The following is a 20,294-nucleotide window of genomic DNA, read 5'->3' as shown; positions in this document are numbered from 1 at the left end:
CTACTGCACCTGTGGAGGTAGCAAAATCACACACAGAGCCGCAGGTAAAACCTCACTGAAACACGGGCGCAATTTTGCTACCTCCACAGGTGCAGCAGCAAAATTGCACTAGTTCCGCAAGAACTTACGAGCCAGGGTGGTGAGCACAATTTAGCGTTCTGGCTCGTAGCCCACCGCTGTTTTACCCTATTTAAGTACTCCATTCCAACTGCATTCCATTTATATTTATTTTTCTATCCTGTAATTTACTTACAAATAACAGAATAGGCCAAAGATAACTTTTATATAGCCATTTCCCTATCTTTAACAAATATTTAACAAAAATTGATCAACTTGCTGTATATCTTTTTATAATTTTAAGTACAATGCAATTCTTCATTTCTGCTGTATATCAGAGATTCAATACATTAATTTTCAGATTTATAATCCTTCTTGCATTATACAATATATCCAATATTCTCTGCAAATCATTTTAATTATCAGCCAATATATTACATAATATATATAAAAATACACAAGTAGGCAATCATTCATGATCCTATCCCCTACAAACATTTCTTATACATACATTTTATATGCTAAATACATTGAACAGCCAAGATGATGTAAGATACTCTTGTCTTATTCTGTTCTCAGTAGTGAACTATTACTAAGCATTCTATTCTATAAATTCTTTACTTGCCTCATAAACTGCTCTTACTGGGTTCAATAACCTTCTGTTACTCAAGCAAACATTCCATATGTCAATCTTAATTCACGTTATTATATCCTGTCTCAAAATCAACAAATACAGTGGTACCTCTACCTAAGAATGCCTCTACTTACGAACTTTTCTAGATAAGAACTGGGTGTTCAAGATTTTTTTGCCTCTTCATTTTTTTTCCCCCTCTTCATTTTGCCTCATATGCATTCAATGAGAATTCTCAGGGCCGGAAAAGGCGAGGAGAAGCCTCTGTGGGGCCTCTCTAGGAATCTCCTGGGAGGAAACAGGGCCTCCACCCTCCCTGTGGTTTCCCCAATCGCACACATTATTTGCTTTTACATTGATTCCTATGGGAAAAATTGTTTCTTCTTACAAACCTTTCTACGTAAGAGCCTGGTCACAGAACAAATTAAGTTCATAAGTAGAGGTACCACTGTATACATTAAATTTCTCACATTTATATTTTTCTACCAAAAAGTAAAAATCTGTTCTCCACATCCTCTGCCCACCTAAAACCACATTGCAGTTCCGAGATTTTTCCCACTGTCATCTCTCATATGCATTCAATGAGAATTCTGTTAAACATGTTCTAAGCACATTTAACAAACCAATGTTCCAGTGGTTTTTGCATTCACTCTTGCTGCTTTGTTTTGAGGATTAATAACAATGTTCTTCCTCTCTTTTTGGATATTTTCAATGATCACACAGTGACTCTATAAGGAAGCCACTTCTATGTTACATTTGTTCATATACACTATCTACTCCTGCACCTGCAAAATGGAAAGGATAACAATTTCACACTGCAGAGGGCACTCCATATTAAATCACTCATAGGAATAAATAATGCATAAGGTTCATGATAATATCAGGGATATTACTTCCCTGATTGTTCCTACTTTCTCTCTCTGTCCACATCAGCGACATGAGTTATAAATATTCCTTCCATGCTAACATATATCTTGAAGTGAAAAAGTTGCATCCTTTAATATTATGTACTGGCGCTTGTTAATATTTTTTGTTTAGCTGAAAATACAAAGTAAAGTAACTATTAATGTTACTATTTCTATTTGCCTTTGACTGCAAAAAAATCTACCAAGTTATTTTCTTAAGACTTTGGCAGTATAAAACAGTAAGCTCAATAAATGTGCAATTTTAGTTTACATATTATTTTGAAAGAAACAGCTCTTTGCTGGTGCAAAGATAGCTGGTTCTATGTTGGCTATCAGCTTACAGTCATAAGACAAGGTCTTTAAAAGTAAAAATGTTTGTTTGTTTGTTTGTTTGTTTGTATGTATGTATGCCGCCCCTCTCCGTAGGCTCGGGGCAGCTCACAGCAGTGATAAAACAATATACCATAATAAATCTAATATTGAAGTCTAAAATAACAAATTATTATTATTATTATTATTATTATTATTATTATTATTATTATTATTATTATTATTATTATTATTATTTGGATTTGTATGCCGCCCCTCTCTGTAGACTAGCAACAGTGGTAAAAACAACATGCGACAATCCAATACTAAAACAGCTAAAAACCCTTATTTTAAAACCAATCATACATACAAACATACCATACATAAATTGTAGAAGCCTAGGGGGAAAGAATATCTTAGTTCCCCCATGCCTGACGACAGAGGTGGGTTTTAAGAAGCTTACGAAAGGCAAGAAGGGTGGGGGCTATTCTAATCTCTGGGGGGAGTTGGTTCCAGAGGGCCGGGGCCGCCACAGAGAAGGCTCTTCCCCTGGGTCCCACCAAACGACATTGTTTAGTTGACGGGACCCGGAGAAGGCCCACTCTGTGGGACCTAACTGGTCGCTGGGATTCGTGCAGCAGAAGGCGGTCCCAGAGATAATCTGGTCCAGTGCCATGAAGGAAACTGGTCGGCAACCAATGCAGACTGCGGAGTGTTGGTGTAACATGGGCATATTTAAGGAAGCCCATGATTGCTCTCGCAGCTGCATTCTGCACGATCTGAAGTTTCCGAACATTTTTCAAAGATAGCCCCATGTAGAGAGCATTACAGCAGTGACTCCTGATCCAGATAGGGCCACAACTGGTGCACCAGGCGAACCTGGGCAAACGCCCCCCTCGCCACAGCTGAAAGATGTTTCTCTAATGTGAGCTGTGGATCGAGGAGAACGCCCAAGTTGCAGACCCTCTCTGAGGGGGTTAGTAATTCCCCCCCCCCAGGGTAATGGATGGACAGATGGAATTGTCCTTGGGAGGCAAAACCCACAGCCACTCCGTCTTATCAGGGTTGAGTTTGAGTCTGTTGACACCCATCCAGACCCCAACAGCCTTCAGACACCGGCACATCACTTCCACTGCTTCGTTGACTGGACATGGGGTGGAGATGTACAGCTGGGTATCATCGGCGTACTGATGATACCTCACCCCATGCCCTTGGATGATCTCACCCAGCGGTTTCATGTAGATATTAAATAGCAGGGGGGAGAGGACCGACCCCTGAGGCACCCCACAAGGGAGAGACCTGGAGGTTACTATTCATACATAAATTACGCCTTAAAATAAAAACGGGGAAAATTATGTTTTTCTTAAATTATGTGTTAGATGCTTTGCTCAGATTGTTTTTCATGTTTTATTTAACTCATGTTTCAGGACAGGTGCAATTCATATCGGAGACCGAATCTTAGCAATAAATAGTAACAGTCTGAAAGGGAAACCTTTGAGTGAAGCCATTCATTTGTTACAGATGGCAGGAGAGACAGTGACCTTGAAAATAAAAAAACAGACAGATGGTAAGTGTGTCAGGTATTCCACGGATGCCTTTTCTACCATATCAGGGATGTGTTGTGTATATATTTATGAAAGTGACATTTGCCTGTAGTATCTATTAGATATTTAGAACTGTAGAAATAAATCCATGGTTTATAGAAATAGAAATGTAGTGATTTTAAAAGGAGCATTTATTGCAAAAGACAGCAAAAACAAAGAGACTGAGTGTCCCAAAAATTAATCCCATTTATTGTTTATAATTTGTGTGTAATACTCAACATTAGAAAGCAGTAGCCCTGCTCATTTGGATACCTGGTTAGTTTTCAATAAAATGGTTCCTGAATTACATGGGAGAAAATAAAAAGGTACAATGATGGAATAAAGTTAAGGGCACAGTGCATGTTCAACCTAGAAAGAAGAAAGAAGTACAGGAATTAGTTATTCTTTTAAGCCTTGTTTTTTAAAAAAGTGGGGTCCTTTTGGGAAACTGCAGAAGGCCCTGTCCCCCAGAAACTGCACAACAGTTGGGAGTGTCTAATTGCCCAGAATCTCAATCTGTCTACTGGTCCTAAAATTCACAATAAAGTTACCAATAATCAAAATATGCCTTTTCCAGTATTTACTAAATTATAAAACAATGAATAATAAAGGAAAGCATGAAGATTCACCCCATTAGGGCTAGAATACATAAAATATTTCAGCTGTTTATTTAGCAGCTATAATAATTAATAACAGCATATGAGTCAGTAAAGAATATGGAAAAATGTTTCTGATAAATAAATTGATCTAAAATAATGAACTTGCTTGTTGCTACCCAAGTCCTCAATATTTATCAAATATACTTGTATTTACTAACTTTCAAAATGGTCCCAAGAGTTATTTGAACACATTTGCACTGATTTCACCCATCATTCTATATTATTTTACTTGTACCATGCAAATATAGTTAAACTAGTAATAGCTTAGAAATACTTGGGACTCAAGGAAGATTTGTAGTTTATTTATTGTTCCCACTCACTTTTTATATGTCTGCGGAGTCTGCGAGTCTGCGGAGAGGGGCGGCATACAAATCTAAATAATAAATAAATAATAAAATAAATTTTATAATATTATTATTTTATAAACTTAATATCCAATCATCTGTTATCTAGCAGTGCTAGGCATCTAGATGTATTCATTATACATCTAGATGCCTAGATTGTTATACTAATTTTTGACTCTGTGAATTGTTGCTTTTGATACTTAGATATTAGTTATGATTTATTGCGAGCTCTAACAACATTTGTTGTTAAAGAAGTAGTATAATGTCAGCATCGGGGCCTACCTGATGTAATATTCCAAATTGCAAAGAGAAAAACTGTAATCATAATAATGACTTTAACAATGTAAAAAGTATATATACATAATGTACCTTTACATAGGTATGGCTTGGCTTGAAGGTATTGTGGCTTAGTATGGTTTAGAATGGCTTGTGAATTAGTGTGGCTTGTGGTGGCTGAAGACTTGTAGCTGAATATTGTAACTGAGAATAGTAGATAGAGAATTGTGGATATTTTGTATAGTAACTTCTAAAGAGAAATAGATACAGTGTAAACAGTGTAGGTTGCTAAGAAAGAAGTAAACGTTTTCTTAAGAAACTCTGTAGTACTGTACTTGTCTTCAATTATCTTCAAGATAACAATTCCTGATGTCCTGGTCTAAGGCAGGCTGGCTAGCTGCTTTGGCTATCTGGGTGGGCTATCTGCAAAACGTTATTCCAACATACTGTATAACAGTGTGTGTTTCTCGGTAGCTGCTATGCGCACGCACGCACGCACACACACACACATATATATAGATTTTCAAAACTTAGTATGTGAGAAGGATTAGGCCTTGTAAATATTTCAGTAACATTTCTAAAAATGAAATGATATAGCTCTGTCCTTAGCAATGTATCCCCTTCCCTTTAAAAAAATGCTTGCTTTTCTAATAGAATTGGCTATTTCAGATTAAGCTGCAGTATCAACCAATATAGAAACAGGTTGTTTTAGTAGTATACTAAGTATACTAGTCTGCGGAGAGGGGTGGCATACAAATCTAATAAATAATAATAATAATAATATCTCCTCTTTGTACAAATACAAAGATAAAAAGACTACTCAAAGCATTTGAAAAATGTTTCTTGCTGTGGACCGAGGCTAAAATGTACTTGAAACACTGAAGCAGCTATGGGCTTTAGAAAACTTGCATAGCTACTTTAAAAGCTGCTTCTAGCCAATTCCCCATGGCTGTTTTCATCAAAGCAAAGTGGCTGGCCATACATATATATGTGGAGACTGTTGACAGAAACTCTGAAGCCACTGCACAAGCCTTGCTAAAGATCCAGCTGCTTTAATGGTTCTAAAAGAGTTGTTTTGCTCGTACTCCCAATTAGTGTTATGCTGTAGCCTAGGGATGGCGCTCTTGCCTCACAATCAGGAGGTTGTGAGTTCGATCCTAGATAGAGGCAGATGTAGGGTCTTTCTGCTTGCGAGTTGGACTGGATGACCTGGAAGGTCCCTCCCAACTCTGTTAATCTGAATCTTAATCTGAATCAAATGTCTTATTTGAATGTGTTACACAACTCTGTTAAATCCTTGACTCTCATCAAGCCAGCTGTGAGTCATAAGGAGAGAGGGCATTTCCATTGTTTCATAGATTAATATAGGAGAGAGTCTGTTTGTCTAAGCTTTCCATTGGAAAAAATGGTTTACAATGCACTTAAGATGAACGTATATTTAAATTTATAATGAATATATAACACATGTTCCTTTCTATCAGCATCAAGTCCCAATAAATTTTCTGCCTCTGATCATACAAATGAATTAAGTGATGCTGAAGATGATATAGCCACCACACAAAAACCAGGCAAGCTATCTGAAATCTATTCCATGACTGTCCCAAGTGTGGACAGTGCTGTAGAATCATGGGATGGCTCTGGAATGGACAACAGTTATGGAAGTCAAGGTAGGGATTACGTGTTTATTTTGATGTATTTGGTATGGGAACATCAAGGAGTAAGGCTAGTAAACCTATTAAACCTCTTGTTACAGTATGTTTGAAAAGCAAACTTATCTTTTAACTGTCTTGTGGAAATTTCATTAAAACAGCAGTTTTGATGTGCTAATTCTTGAATTTAGCTAACCTTGATTTCATGTCACTGTGAGGGGTTTTAAACATATATCAACATACTAAGAGCCTTCTGCTGGTTTTACAAATGTTTCAGTGACTAGCTCATAGCTCACCTATAGCTAAACAGATTTATCCTTCAAGCTTAGATTAATATAAAATCCAGAACACATTGAGGGTATTCATTGATGTGAACATCTGAGGCCCATTCATTGTTCTTTTTTAACCTGACAAGTAAAGATTTATTGTAAACCGCCAAAGGGGAGCATTAAAAAATCATTCCTTTGTTGCCCTTTTATTTCTCCTTCATCCCTTTGACATTAAGATGTCAAGAGGATTTCTAAGAACAGTTTTCAATAGCAGCAAAATTCTTTTTAAAGAAAAAAATACTTAGTATTTAGGATTTAATTATTATTTTAACCATTGTTATTTAAACCTTGAACATAATTTTAAAACAAAGAAATGTAGAATTTAAAAGTCTTGGTTTGAAAATGTACAAATATTGTAATCTTTCAGATGGAAAATCAAACCGCTGTTTTATATAATGACTTTAAAGTGTATTAAGAAAACAAATGTCAAAAGGTTGGTTTTGGAGGGGAAATTGTTGCTTTTAATCTTCACACATTTATTTTCATTATTTGTTAAAGCAGCAACAAAATGAGCTGTTCCTTATAAAGCTGAATGTCTAATTTTTTTAGGCCAAATCCCCAATTTTGTATAAATACGTTAATAAATTTCCTTTTTAAAAATTTGGGTAGAAATTATACTGCTAAAAAAAAACATGTTTATAAATATAATTTACAAATACAGAGCCCTGGTGGGACAGTGGTTAGAGCAAAGTATTGCAGGCTAATTCTGCTGGCTGCTGGATGCCAACAGTTCAGCAGTTCTATTCTCAACAGTTTAAAGTTGACTCAACCTTCCATCCTTCCGAGGTGGGTAAAATGAGGACCCAGATTGTTGGGGGCAATATGCCGACTCTGTAAACCACTTAGAGAGGACGGTAAAGCACTGTGAAGCAGTATATAAATCTAAGTGCTATGTTTAAATAAACTTAATTTAATAACATTATCACCGATGAAAGATAGTGATATATATATTTAATTTTTAAATATGAAGTTTGGAAATTAATACATCTGTGCCTATCTAAAAACACTGAGATTATAGTTCCAATTATACATATAAACAATATGAAATATAGTTTATAATTCAGGTAGGAGTATGACAGCTGGGACTGGGATTACCATTGCTAAGCAATGCAGCTATAAAATGAAGCATCATGTGACTTCATCACTTAGCAATGATAATTCATGTGGTCGCCATTGCTTTTGTAGCTCCAAGGTATGCAGATTATTAAGCAGGAAACAGCAAGAATCCTAGGTAAAAAGCAGAGGGTGCTGTGAGGAGTGGGGTGGGGTGGGGAAATGTTGTGGGGAGGTGAGAGAAAGTCAGGAAGGCTGAAGGAAAGAGGGTGCGATGCTGCACAAACACAGGGATGCCAGGGAAGGAAGATTTCCCATGACTACAATGGGGCCAGGAGACTTATAGTAACTTGCAACCAGTTTCCCCATTGACTTTGCTTGTGGAAATCCAACAGAAAAGGTAGCAAACGGAGATGGTGTGACCATAGGGTACTGTAACCATTGTTAATTGTGAGTTGGTTGTAAAGTGCTAGAATCACAATCACATGACTATGTGGATGGTGTGATAACCAGAACTTTGAGGACTGGGAATAGGTATCATATGTTTGCAACTTTGAACTTTGAACAAGTGATAGGTAAGCAAGGGCTACCTGTATATATATATATATATACAGAAAAAATACCAATTTGATCAGAAATAATTAAAAGCTCATATTTAAAAAGATTTGAACTTGGTGTCAGCAAAATAATAGAAAAATCTATGAATGATGTGATATAACCCTCATGCTAAATACCATGCAGGCAAAACACTTCTAGGAGTGAATAGGAATAGCAGGAGCAATATGGTAACAAAGAACTTGGAAACAACAGAAAAAAGAAATTACTTAGGGAATGAATGTTCTACTAGAACAATCAGACTAAGTACCATAAACTACCCTGTTTCCTACAAAATAAGACATCCCCTGATAATAAGCCCAATCGGGCTTTTGAGTGCGTGGCAAAAAGGCCCAGTGCTTATTTCAGGGTTCAAAAAAATATAAGATGGGGAAACACAGTATATATTATATTTAGTTCAAGCTGTCTAGAACTAAATAAATAAAGCGTATCTCTCTAGCTATTCTATTCAGTAATGAACCCCATAAATAGATCAAGATAGACAATCTTCAATCTATTTGTTTTGCTGTAGTACCTTGAAATTGCAAGATAGATTACTGTAAGCGGGATAATCTTTTCCTTTAAAAAAAACAAGAAAGTAGAGTAAGTGGCTTTTAAGAGGCAAACCTTTCCCATCTAGCACTACCAGGACTTAAAATTATTTTGGGGGTCATTCCAGAAGGGTTTTTTAAGTGTAGAAACTGAAATGATGTGCTCACAGAAATTTTCCATGAAGAAAAGGGAAGGCCCCCACCACTTCTGGTAGTATTGCCTGTTACTTTCCTTTTGGTCAAGCAGATTGTGGTCCCCATAAAAGTTCCCCATACTTTCTATATGATGAATAGATTTCAAATAGCATTGATTTCTCAGTAGTATTGTGTTCGATGGGCAGAAATGAGAGCAATCAACATAGCCTTAAATTGAAACATATCATGTTGTTCATAATAAGATTGTTTTTAAGAGTATAACATAATTTCAGTTGCCCTTCCAAGAGAGTTCAGGCATATAACTACAAGTTAATTCTAGCTGATGCTTATAATCCATATATACGATACAATAAATAATAGTGTCAACATTTCAATTAGCATCCAAGAAATAAATCAGAGTCCAAACCTTCGCCTTCTTCCAAGTTCCAATTTATTAACAGAAGCCATGTTGGTTACGAACTGTAGTCAATCCGATACTAATTTTTCCTACAGTTATCCAGCCAGGTTAAGGTTCATCCCTTGTCCCCACACCCACAAGTACATCACATGGACTATTCTGGTTCTCTCAGTGTCCACGATCCTCCCCTGCATTTTCAGCTGGTGATGAACAAAGGATGACCTTGAATCTCTGGAAAGAATTTATTGTGGCTAATATTTTTCCCTCTCATGTAGCCACTCCTCCTCAATTCCCACAGTACTATTCTACTTGTGGCAGGCCAAAGTCTCTAACTCAAAATGATGGCTTTGGCCTGCAAATAGTTGTTGGAGAGGGGCAGCATATAAATCCAATTAATAAATAAAATAAATAGATAGCTTAAATCATACAATGGTTAAAAGAATAATTTGACATCACATTTTTGTTTATTTTACATAGTCAAATGTAATCAACATATGGTTACTTTTTTAGGTCCCAATTATCAGGCTTCAGGATACAATTTCAATACCTTTGAATGGAGAAGTCCAAAACAAAAGCATAGTTTATCTCCTTTGAATAGACCCCGAATCAACTCCTTCCATGATACAGGATTAAGTGATGATGACTGGGATAAACCAGTAGCAAGTAGGTAAGTACTGTGCTACACACTGAAATGTTTACTACACATAGTAGCACATTCCTGTATTGATGTATTTTTTAGGACTGTTCAAAACTTCAGACGTGTAGGTTTTGGATTTTGATATGGACTTGTTTACAACTCTAGAAGAGGTACTTCCACTTCAAGTAGTTTCAGGCAGATGCACCATTTGCCTTCCCCCAAAGCACCTTTTTTGTCTTTGAAATTTAACTACTGAACAGACCAGGAGTGGGTTCCAACTTACCTTGCTGCCAGTTTGCTTCCTCTCACACTATGTGGGCAGGTACAGTAATGAAAATAAAATAAAATAAAATATAAAGCAGAAAAAAAGATGGCGAGTGCATGCATAGTGCCAGAACTCGATCCAATTTGGTGACATCATCTTGACATCACCAGTGGGTCGCTACTGGTTCGCGCGTACCGAGAGGAACCCTCTTCTCAACAGACCTATCCCAGATTGCCAAGGACTTCAAAATGCTCAGTTACCAATTTGTCCTCAAATTACTGAGATATATTGACAATTCATGCTACGTGAGTTTAGTAATATTCAAGACATGTGGTAAGGCTGACAGCAAGCTGTGTGCAGTTGGTGAACTTTTGTGTATAATAGTATAGGTCATTTGCTGCTGATATTAATTCAAAACTGAAAGGTATTGAAAGAAGTTTTCATTTCCATTTCCTGTCTCCTGTCTTCATTGTTTGATGGATCATTCTCAGATTCATCCTTCAGTACTTAAGAGGTATCATAGTAAATATGATACTGTGATATCATACTGCAAAGAAGGGACATACAGAAAGACAAGTAAAAGATATGGCTGCTTTGACATCAGTACTACAATTTTCTAAGGGGTAACTTTTTAGAATAGAATAGAATAGAATTTTTATTGGCCAAGTGTGATTGGACACACAAGGAATTTGTCTTGGTGCATATGCTCTCAGCGTACATAAAATAAAATATATATTTGTCAAGAATCATGTGGTACAACACTTAATGATTGTCATAGGGGTCAAATAAGCAATGAAGAAGCAATATTAATAAAAATCTTAGGATATAAGCAACAAGTTACAGTCATACAGTCAATATGGGAGGAAATGGGTGAAAGGAATGATGAGAAAAACTAGTAGAATAGAAGTGCAGGTTTAGTAGAAAGTCTGACAGTGTTGAGGGAATTATTTGTTTAGTAGAGTGATGGCGTTCGGAAAAAAACTGTTCTTGTGTCTAGTTGTCTTGGTGTGCAGTGCTCTGTAGCGACGTTTTGAGGGTAGGAGTTGAAACAATTTGTGTCCAGGATGTGAGGGGTCAGTAAATATTTTCCCCGCCCTCTTTTTGACTCGTGCAATATACAGGTCCTCAATAGAAGGCAGGTTGGCAGCAATTGTTTTTTCTGCAGTTCTGATTATCCTCTGAAGTCTGTGTCGGTCCTGTTGGGTTGCAGCACCAAACCAGACAGTTATAGAGGTGCAGATGACAGACTCAATGACTTTTGATGTGGTCTCAATTTTTAAATGTTAATAGTGATAGTATATCACTTTTTAGACATTTATCATCACCAGCTAAAAGTTTAATTAACCTTACTTAGACACCTAATCTGGATAAATTTATATTCAAGCTTTGACATCTATTTTGTTAAGATAAATGCACGTCTTTTGAACCAGTATTCCCATTATGGTAGCAGAGCCATAACTTTAAATATGAATCTGTTCCATATATATCTCAAGGTATGTGGCCTTTAAGTCGGTATTAATTCCTGGTGACTACATGGACAGGTCTGTGCAATTTTCTTGGCAGGATTTTCCAAAAATGGTTTTCCCGTGCCTTCTTCCTAGGACAATGAGAGAGTAACATAGACCAAAGTCACTCAGCTGTTTTCATACCAAAAGGAACATTAGAACTTATGGTCTCCTGCTTTCTATCCTACTGATTTTAACACTATACCAAAACATCTCTCTATATGACAGTAAATATGACAGCTAAATTGGTCTCGCTGCTGCGGCTTGTGAGTGCTAGCACGACCAGAACAATTTTGCTTCTGCACCTGTGTAGGTAACTGAATCACATATGGAGCCTCAAATGCACCCATGTTTCGGCATGCGCAGAAGTGAAAAAAACCTCATCGAAACATGGGCGCACTTGCAGCTCTGTGCATGATTTTTCTACCTACATAGGTGTAGAAGCAAAATTGCGCTGGCCCCACTAACACTCACAAGCCGCCACGGTGAGCCCAATTTAGTGTTCTGGCTAGCAGTCCACCCCTAGCTGATATTAATAATAAATATTCTGGCCTAAGCTTCCTGTTTAAATAAGATGGCACAAACAATGTCTCACAAACCTCTTTTATTTGTAACACGTGCTAATTATTTTCATTAGCAATCATAATAATTCCAAACAAAGTAAAACAAGTACGACTGAAGTCTTTTAGGGAAAAGCAGATAACACTCATGAACTTTGTTCTTCTTTGGCAAATTGCCAAGGACCAATTTGCAGGAAAAACTTGGCAAGTCCAACAGAAACAAAACTGAGTCTTGAGTTGCAATTACGAGATCTAAAGTTGCTTCCTGCAATGAACCCTTTTTTGTTCTCCACTTATATAGCCTATGCGAGGGGCCAAATAATCCCCAAGCCTTGCTCCCGCATAGTCCTTCCCCTCTGGAATTGTTCTTGCCTTCTGGCAGCTCTGCACATATGTGAATTGCAAACAGGCTCCTTCTGTTCCTCTGCCTTACTCATGTCAACCTCTGGAGGTTCTGCAGATGGGACAGACCTTTCCAAAGACCCTGGCTGGATCCCTGCCTCTGGCTTTCTCCAGACTCCAGGGCTGGTCCAGATTTCTCCCCATCCCCCTCGCTGTCCGACTCTGATGCTAGCTCTGCAGACTACTGGTGGACCATAACAAATTGTAAGAACTGTACTTTTTGTAATTTTAGGGTTCATATATAATTTCTGCTGGTAATGACAAACTCTTTTCAGTCAGATCCAAACTCTTGACAACTAGAAATAAACCAGGCATTTACTAACTAATCCTGGCATTTATTCCAATGCCATTACCAAGTAGCTATTTATTATGTTTGTTTATGTTTATGTTTATTTAGATTTGTATGCCGCCCCTCTCCGCAGACTCGGGGCGGCTCACAACAAAGTGAAAAAACAGTTTACAACAAATCTAAATTTCTACTAAAAACATTTAAAAGACCCCATTTTCTAAACACACATACATACACACATACCATTCATAAATTGTATATGCCCGGGGGAGATGTCTCAGTTCTCCCATGCCTGACGACACAGGTGGGTCTTAAGGAGCTTACGAAAGGCAAGGAGAGTAGGGGCAGTTCTAATCTCCGGGGGGAGTTGGTTCCAGAGGGCCGGGGCCGCCACAGAGAAGGCTCTTCCCCTGGGGCCCGCCAACCGACATTGTTTAGTTGACGGGACCCGGAGAAGGCCCACTCTGTGGGACCTAATTGGTCGCTGGGATTCGTGCGGCAGCAGGCGGTCTCGGAGATATTCTGGTCCAGTGCCATGAAGGGCTTTAAAGGTCATAACCAACACTTTGAATTGTGACCGGAAGTTGATCGGCAACCAATGCAGACTGCGGAGTGTTGGTGAAACATAGGCATACCTAGGTAGGCCCATGACTGCTCTCGCAGCTGCATTCTGCACGATCTGAAGTTTCCGAACACTTTTCAAAGGTAGCCCCATGTAGAGAGCATTACAGTAGTCAAACCTCGAGGTGATGAGGGCATGAGTGACTGTGAGTAGTGAGTCCCGGTCCAGATAGGGCCGCAACTGGTGCACCAGGCGAACCTGGGCAAACGCCTCCCTCTCCACAGCTGAAAGATGGTTCTCTAATGTGAGCTGTGGATCGAGGAGGACGCCCAAGTTGCGGACCCTCTCCGAGGGGGTCAATAGTTCCCCCCCAGGGTAATGGAAGGACAGATGGGATTGTCCTTGGGAGGCAAAATCCACAGCCACTCCGTCTTATCCGGGTTGAGTTTGAGTCTGTTGACACCCATCCAGGCCCCAACAGCCTCCAGACACGGGCACATCACTTCCACTGCTTCGTTGACTGGACATGGGGTGGAGATGTAAAGCTGGGTATCATCAGCGTACTGATGATACCTCACCCCATGCCCTTGGATGATCTCATGTGTATACCAGTCTAACCCACTAGATATTAACCAGCTTACTTACATACACTCATAAAAACAAAAATATAATTAAGGTCAAATAGCAAAATTAAAAACCAGTTCAAAAGGCATGCATTGCAATTTCCATACCTTACTCAGAATAAGCATCTTACTAGAAGAGATCAAAATCATCCCCTCCATCTAAAATTTTCTGTAATTGAAATCCAATCACTTCCTCTAAAATCTTCCTTAAAAAGAGGAGTGGAGAGTAGGCTGGAATAGTCCAACACTATTGGATCAAGTGATTTCTTCTTCAGATAGTAAGAAACCAATGCCTATAAGAGAGAAGATATTATCCCGTTTCTGTTCAAATCACTTGGTTAACATCTCAAATCTAATTATATCCACATCCTCAGCTATCTGAAGGGACAGTTGGAGCATAAAACTAGCCTACAGTTGAAGGAATACTACAAGGAACCATATCTATTTTCTGAAAAATTGCCAATTGAAATGAAATAAATGCCAAATATTATTACAAGATGATGGTCATCTCCCTAGAATATGATCCTGCCTAATAGAGTTCAAATTTGAACACATTTATTTATTCTACTTTTATGCTGCTAATTCCTAAAGAGACCCAGAACATCTAATAGTGTCAACATATAATAAAACAACAACCCCCAATCTCAAATGCATATAAAGAGTGGAAAAATATATTTTTAAAAAGATTTTTGAAGTAGATAATATAAGTATCATTGGATTGCAGATCCCATCTTCAGTTATAATACACCACCTTCCTCTGCCAGGCAGAAGAGGTGAGTCTTCAATATTTTCCTGAATCCTAAGAAAGACAATACTCAGTCCAGAGGAGTTCCAAAGAATAGGAGAAACTAGTGAAAATGTCCATTTCTGAGGCCATACCATGTGACAGTCCCATATAGACAAAACCTGGATGGAGTTAACCATATATGTTGTTCGTTGAACTCTGTGGGGGGGCTTAAAGGCAGCAACCCGCCCTGTAAATCACAGTTGGAAGCTGACTGAGGTCTCAAATTCACCCAGATTGCTACTTTATGTACTAAGTGCAGTTTTCAAATGTTCTTTAAGGGCAGTTCCTCATAATAATACCAACAGGAAGTGTCCAAGATATAAATGACTCTGCACAGGGCTTCTGGTAGTACAATACCAATGAAGAAGAAAAATAACAGCTCTCAAAAATAGTAAGCATGGCTGCATAAAGAACTCTCTGAAAAATTGAAAGACAAAAAGGACAAGTATAAAAATAGCTCAAGCCTGCAAAGATGAAGTGAGGAAAGCTAAGGCTCATAATGAACAAAGGTGTGTGACAAAAGTAAAAAATAACAAAAAAAAGCTTCTTCCAACATGAAACAAAACAAGAAAAAAGTCAACGGAACAATTAGTCCATTGCTGGGAGAAAGTGGCAAGAAGGTGACAAGCAGTAGGGAGAAAGCAGAACTACTTAACTCATTTTTTGTATCTGTCTTTACCAGGGGTGGGGTCTAAATTTCCTTGCTGCCAGTTCGCTTTCTCTGCAGACCAGCACCAAGCAAACTGGTTCCATGACATCATCGTGATGTCACCAGCAGGTTGCTATTGGTTTGGCCGAACCAGGAGGAACCAATCTCTGGTCTTTACACAAAGGAAAAAAACAGTCCAACCAACATCATAAAAACAGATATAAAATAAATCTTATTTTAATATTTTAAATCATATAAACTGGGAAGAAAATGGTAAGTGAGCATCTGCCTATCCTAGACAAGTTCAAATTACCACAACCATATGAATTATGCCCCCAGGTTCTGAAGAAACTGTCAGACATGATCTCAGAATCACTGAACTATATCTTTCTAAGATCCTGGAGCACTGGGGAACTACCAAAGGACTAGAAAAGAGCTGATGTAATTTCCATCTTCAAAAAAAGGAAAAAATAGATGTAGGAAACCTCAGACATATCAGAAAATACCTTGAGGCAAACAAAATAATAACCAAAAGCCACTATGGGCTTGTCAAAAACATATCATGTCAGACAAGTCTTATTGCATTATTTAACAAAGTGACAAAATTAGTGGACCAGAGAAATGCTGCGGATATAATTTACTTGGACTTCAGTAAGGCATTTGATAAAGTAGACCGCAACCTATTATTTGATAAGACAGAAAAATGTGGGTTAGACTCAGTGGTGGGTTGTACTTACCTGCAAGCCAATGCACTGCATGTGCATCCTCTTGATTTGGGTACGCCCACATGCGATTTTGCTTCCGTACATGCGCAGGAAGCAAAGGCTGGAAAAATTCAGTTTTAAAAATGCCTTTGTCTGACAGACCAGCACCAGAGCAGTTTCACGCAAATTGTGCAATCAGGTGGCTGCTGCCAGAATGGAGTCGCCTACCCCACTGGTAGGAACCCACCACTGGTTAGACTGCATCATCACCAGATGGATGCGTAACTGTCTGACCAAACATACTCAACATGTAGTCCTCAATACAAATGTGTCTACATGGAGGGAAGTATGCATTGGAGTACTCCAAGGCTCTGTTTTAGGCCAAGTACTTTTCAATATCTTCATCAATGATTTGGATGATCAAATTTGTAGATGACATCAAATTGGTTTAAGATACAGAAGGATCTTGACAGACTTGAACATTGGGCGTTATCTAACAAAATCAATGGTGAAAAAAGTAAGGTTATACATTTAAGCAAGAAAACTAAAATGCACAGCTACAGTAGGTGGTACATTGCTCAATAGTAGTAACTGTGAGAGAAATTTGGAATCCTAATGGGCAATTATTTAAATATGAACCAGCAGTGTGCTGCAGTTGCCAAAAAAGCCCACACTTGGAATACTGCATCCAGTTTTGGTCACCATGATGTAAAAAAGATGTTAAAACTCTAAAAAGAATGCAGGGAGGAGCAACAAAGATGATTAGGGGATTGGAGGCTAAAACATGGTTGCTAGAATGTTTGCTGCAATTGGGTATGTCTAGTTTAATGAAAAGGGGTGACATGATAGTGTTCTGATAACTCAGGGGCTGCCACAAAGAAACAGGAGTCAAGCTAGTCCTCAAAACACTTGAGATCAGGACAAGAACTATGGATGGAAACTAATCAAGGAGAGATGCAACCTAGAACTAAGAAGAAATTTCCTGACATTGAGAACAGTTAATCAGTGGAACAATTTGCCTCCAGAAGTTGTGAATACTCCAACACTGGAAGTTTTTAAGAAGAGATTGGACAACCATTTGTCTGAAATGGTATAGAGCCATGATAGTTAACCTTTTAGACACAGAGTGCCAAAACTGGAGCACATGTGTGCCTCAGAACACTGGAGCACCAGAACTCGGAAGAGAGCTGGCTGGTATGCATGCACGCAGCAACCAGCTGCTCTTCTGGGTTCCATTGCACACATGCGCAGCGGCCAGCTGGTCTAGTGTGTATGCATGCAGCAGCCAGCTGCTCTTCTGAATTCCACCACATGCATGTGCAGTGGCTAGCTGGTCTGGCGCACCTGTGTGCGGTGGCCAACTGGGCATCTGAGTTCTATTCTATTCTAACCTGGAGGATGATCTCTTCTAGAATTTTCTGTAGCTTTTAAAAAGGAATGGAAGGAGAGAATTATGAGGCACTCCACAAACCGCTCCAAACTTGACTGTAAAAAATATGGCTTTAACATTCGAGTCGTCGACACGTGGAACTCATTACCAGACTCTATAGTGTCTACTCCCAACCCCCAACATTTCTCCCTTAGACTCTCCACGATTGACCTCTCCAGGTTCCTAAGAGGCCAGTAAGGGGCGTACATAAGTGCACCGATGTGCCTAATGTCCCCTGTCCAATTACCTTTCCTTTTCTCATATATCCTATATATTCTCTCCCTCTCATCCACTCCTCTTCTTTTTTACTTACTATCCCTATATATACTACTTAATGTCTATTTCATTCTATATGTGTTGTATATTGGACAAAGAATAAATAAATAAATAAATAAATAAATAAATAAATAAATAAATAAATAAATAAATAAATAAATAAAACTACAGATCTCATGGCAGGTCTCTCGTCTCCCACTACCGCCAACTTCTACTTCAACCAATACAAAATAATACCTCCCACTCCAATTCTTTGGAGATGGTCCAGAAGAATACCAAGCTCTGTGATACTGATGCTATAAGAAGTCAAAGAGGACCAAGAAAGTTATACTTTTTGATCTTAGCCTTTCCAATGATCATCCATAAGTGCAAAAAATGCAGTCTCCATTCTGTAACCTGATTTGAAATCTGACTACCAAGAGTTTGAATATTCTTCTTTCTGTAGGGCTTTGTGGACTTTCAGAACCACCACTTTCCCCACAATCTTCCTTGAAAGGAGGTTAAAGATAAATTTATCCAAAACTTAACTGATTGAATGATAGATGCTTGAGTAGGAGATGTAGATTCCTGACTCAAAAAAGCATTGAATTGCTCAAATATCTGTCACCTCAAAAATGGTTTTGCATCTTTCCTTAACTTCATAATTTTCGGCATGCTTCTAACTCCACAATTTATAGCTGGTAGAATGAACAAATGCTAAGAATAAAAGCAGTGAAAATGACTGCCCAAAAGTAAAGAAAACCAGAGGCTTATTATTTTTGGAGATCTGATAATTATCTATTTGCCTGCCAAGATATTGTTATTCATTTTATATTTCACATTTGCATAATTGGAGACATAAATAAAGAGAGAGAGAAATAGAGAAGGGCTTTCAGTACATTGATTTTTTAAAATCAACAGCAATTTGGGCACATACCTCTTATTCTATACATTCTTATACCAGTCCTTCCATAGCTGTGTCTCCTCTGCTTTGTTGTCTAGCTCACACTGAAAAATCCTTGTTGTTACTTTGCATTGAAAGCATTTCATGTGAAACTCATTGTGATATTTGTATAACTTTAGAAACCTTTCTCTGAATCCAGATTTGCAGGTGTTCCCGAACCTGACCAGGAGGAAAACTTCTGGTCCCAAGCACTGGAAGATTTGGAGACTTGTGGACAGTCAGGAATTCTGAGGGAATTAGAGGTAGAAACAATCTACTCTTTCATAATAGACTACCGTAATTTCTTTTTTCAATTAACACTCATTTTTGGTCGGGTTCCCCCCCCCCCTTTTCTTCTAAGTTTGCATTAATCTCACAAAATCATTTTAAAGCTTTAACCCCTCTCTACAGGACAAGGTTGACAGGCATCTGTATTTGAGAAACATGGCTCTCTTGGTACTTACCCTTTAGTGTTTATATTTTTGCTTGCATAGCTGCCTTTGCTAACCTCCAATTAATCAATTATCTTCCATGGACTTGCTGCTGAAATGTGTGTGAGCAAAAGCTTCTCCTGTGCTACTTCTGGCTGAATTTGTTTGCAGGCTTACTTTGCCTTAACAGCACACATCCCATTCTCTTCTGGCTGCTTTTATAAAAGTTTTTCCATCTCTTGCAACAGAACTGAATTTGAATTATAGGGAACATAAACGAAAACAAAATTTCTACACATTTTTACAATTAGATTCACCACATGAACCAATATAGCTACAAAAGATTTGTATAATCCATGGATTTTGGTTTTCTTTTGCTGTCGCAATCTGATATTAATAACGTTACATATGCCATATTCACTTTGCACTCAGTTGTTTTACTTCAAAAACAGAATAATTAGAGACTTGGATTAGAAAAAAATTAGAAAAAAGCCATACAGTCAATGTATGATCACAATTGAGCCCAAAATTTCTGTTGCTAAAGAAGACATTTGTTAAATGAGCTTCACTCCATTTTACTACCTTTCTTGCCACAGTTGTTAATTGAATCACTGCAATTATTAAGTTAGTAATACAGTTGTTAAGTGAATCTGGCTTCCCAATTGACTTTGCTTATGAGAAGGTCAAAAAAGCTGATCACATGACCCTGGGACACTGCAACCATCATAAATATGAATCAGTTGTCAGGCATCTGAATTTT

General features: G+C 38.1%; 1 protein-coding gene across 4 annotated transcripts in view; it reads left to right on the top strand.

Annotated features, from left to right (window-relative positions):
• GRIP1 (glutamate receptor interacting protein 1) overlaps positions 1–20,294 on the top strand; it is a 585,000-nt gene that overhangs the window by 547,897 nt on the left and 16,809 nt on the right. For 3 of the 4 annotated variants that reach the window (XM_070755655.1, XM_070755656.1, XM_070755657.1), the window contains 4 exons: positions 3,330–3,469; positions 6,246–6,431; positions 10,004–10,160; positions 19,264–19,366. In XM_070755655.1, the coding sequence (XP_070611756.1) occupies positions 3,330–3,469; positions 6,246–6,431; positions 10,004–10,160; positions 19,264–19,366 (586 nt within the window). Of the gene's footprint in view, positions 1–3,329; positions 3,470–6,245; positions 6,432–10,003; positions 10,161–19,263; positions 19,367–19,514; positions 19,560–20,294 lie in introns of all 4 variants that reach the window. The other variant, XM_070755659.1, reaches the window with a different exon arrangement.

This window comes from Erythrolamprus reginae, chromosome 6, assembly GCF_031021105.1.
Source record: "Erythrolamprus reginae isolate rEryReg1 chromosome 6, rEryReg1.hap1, whole genome shotgun sequence".
NCBI lineage: Eukaryota > Metazoa > Chordata > Lepidosauria > Squamata > Dipsadidae > Erythrolamprus > Erythrolamprus reginae.
This window is presented reverse-complemented; position numbering and strand designations above follow the sequence as displayed.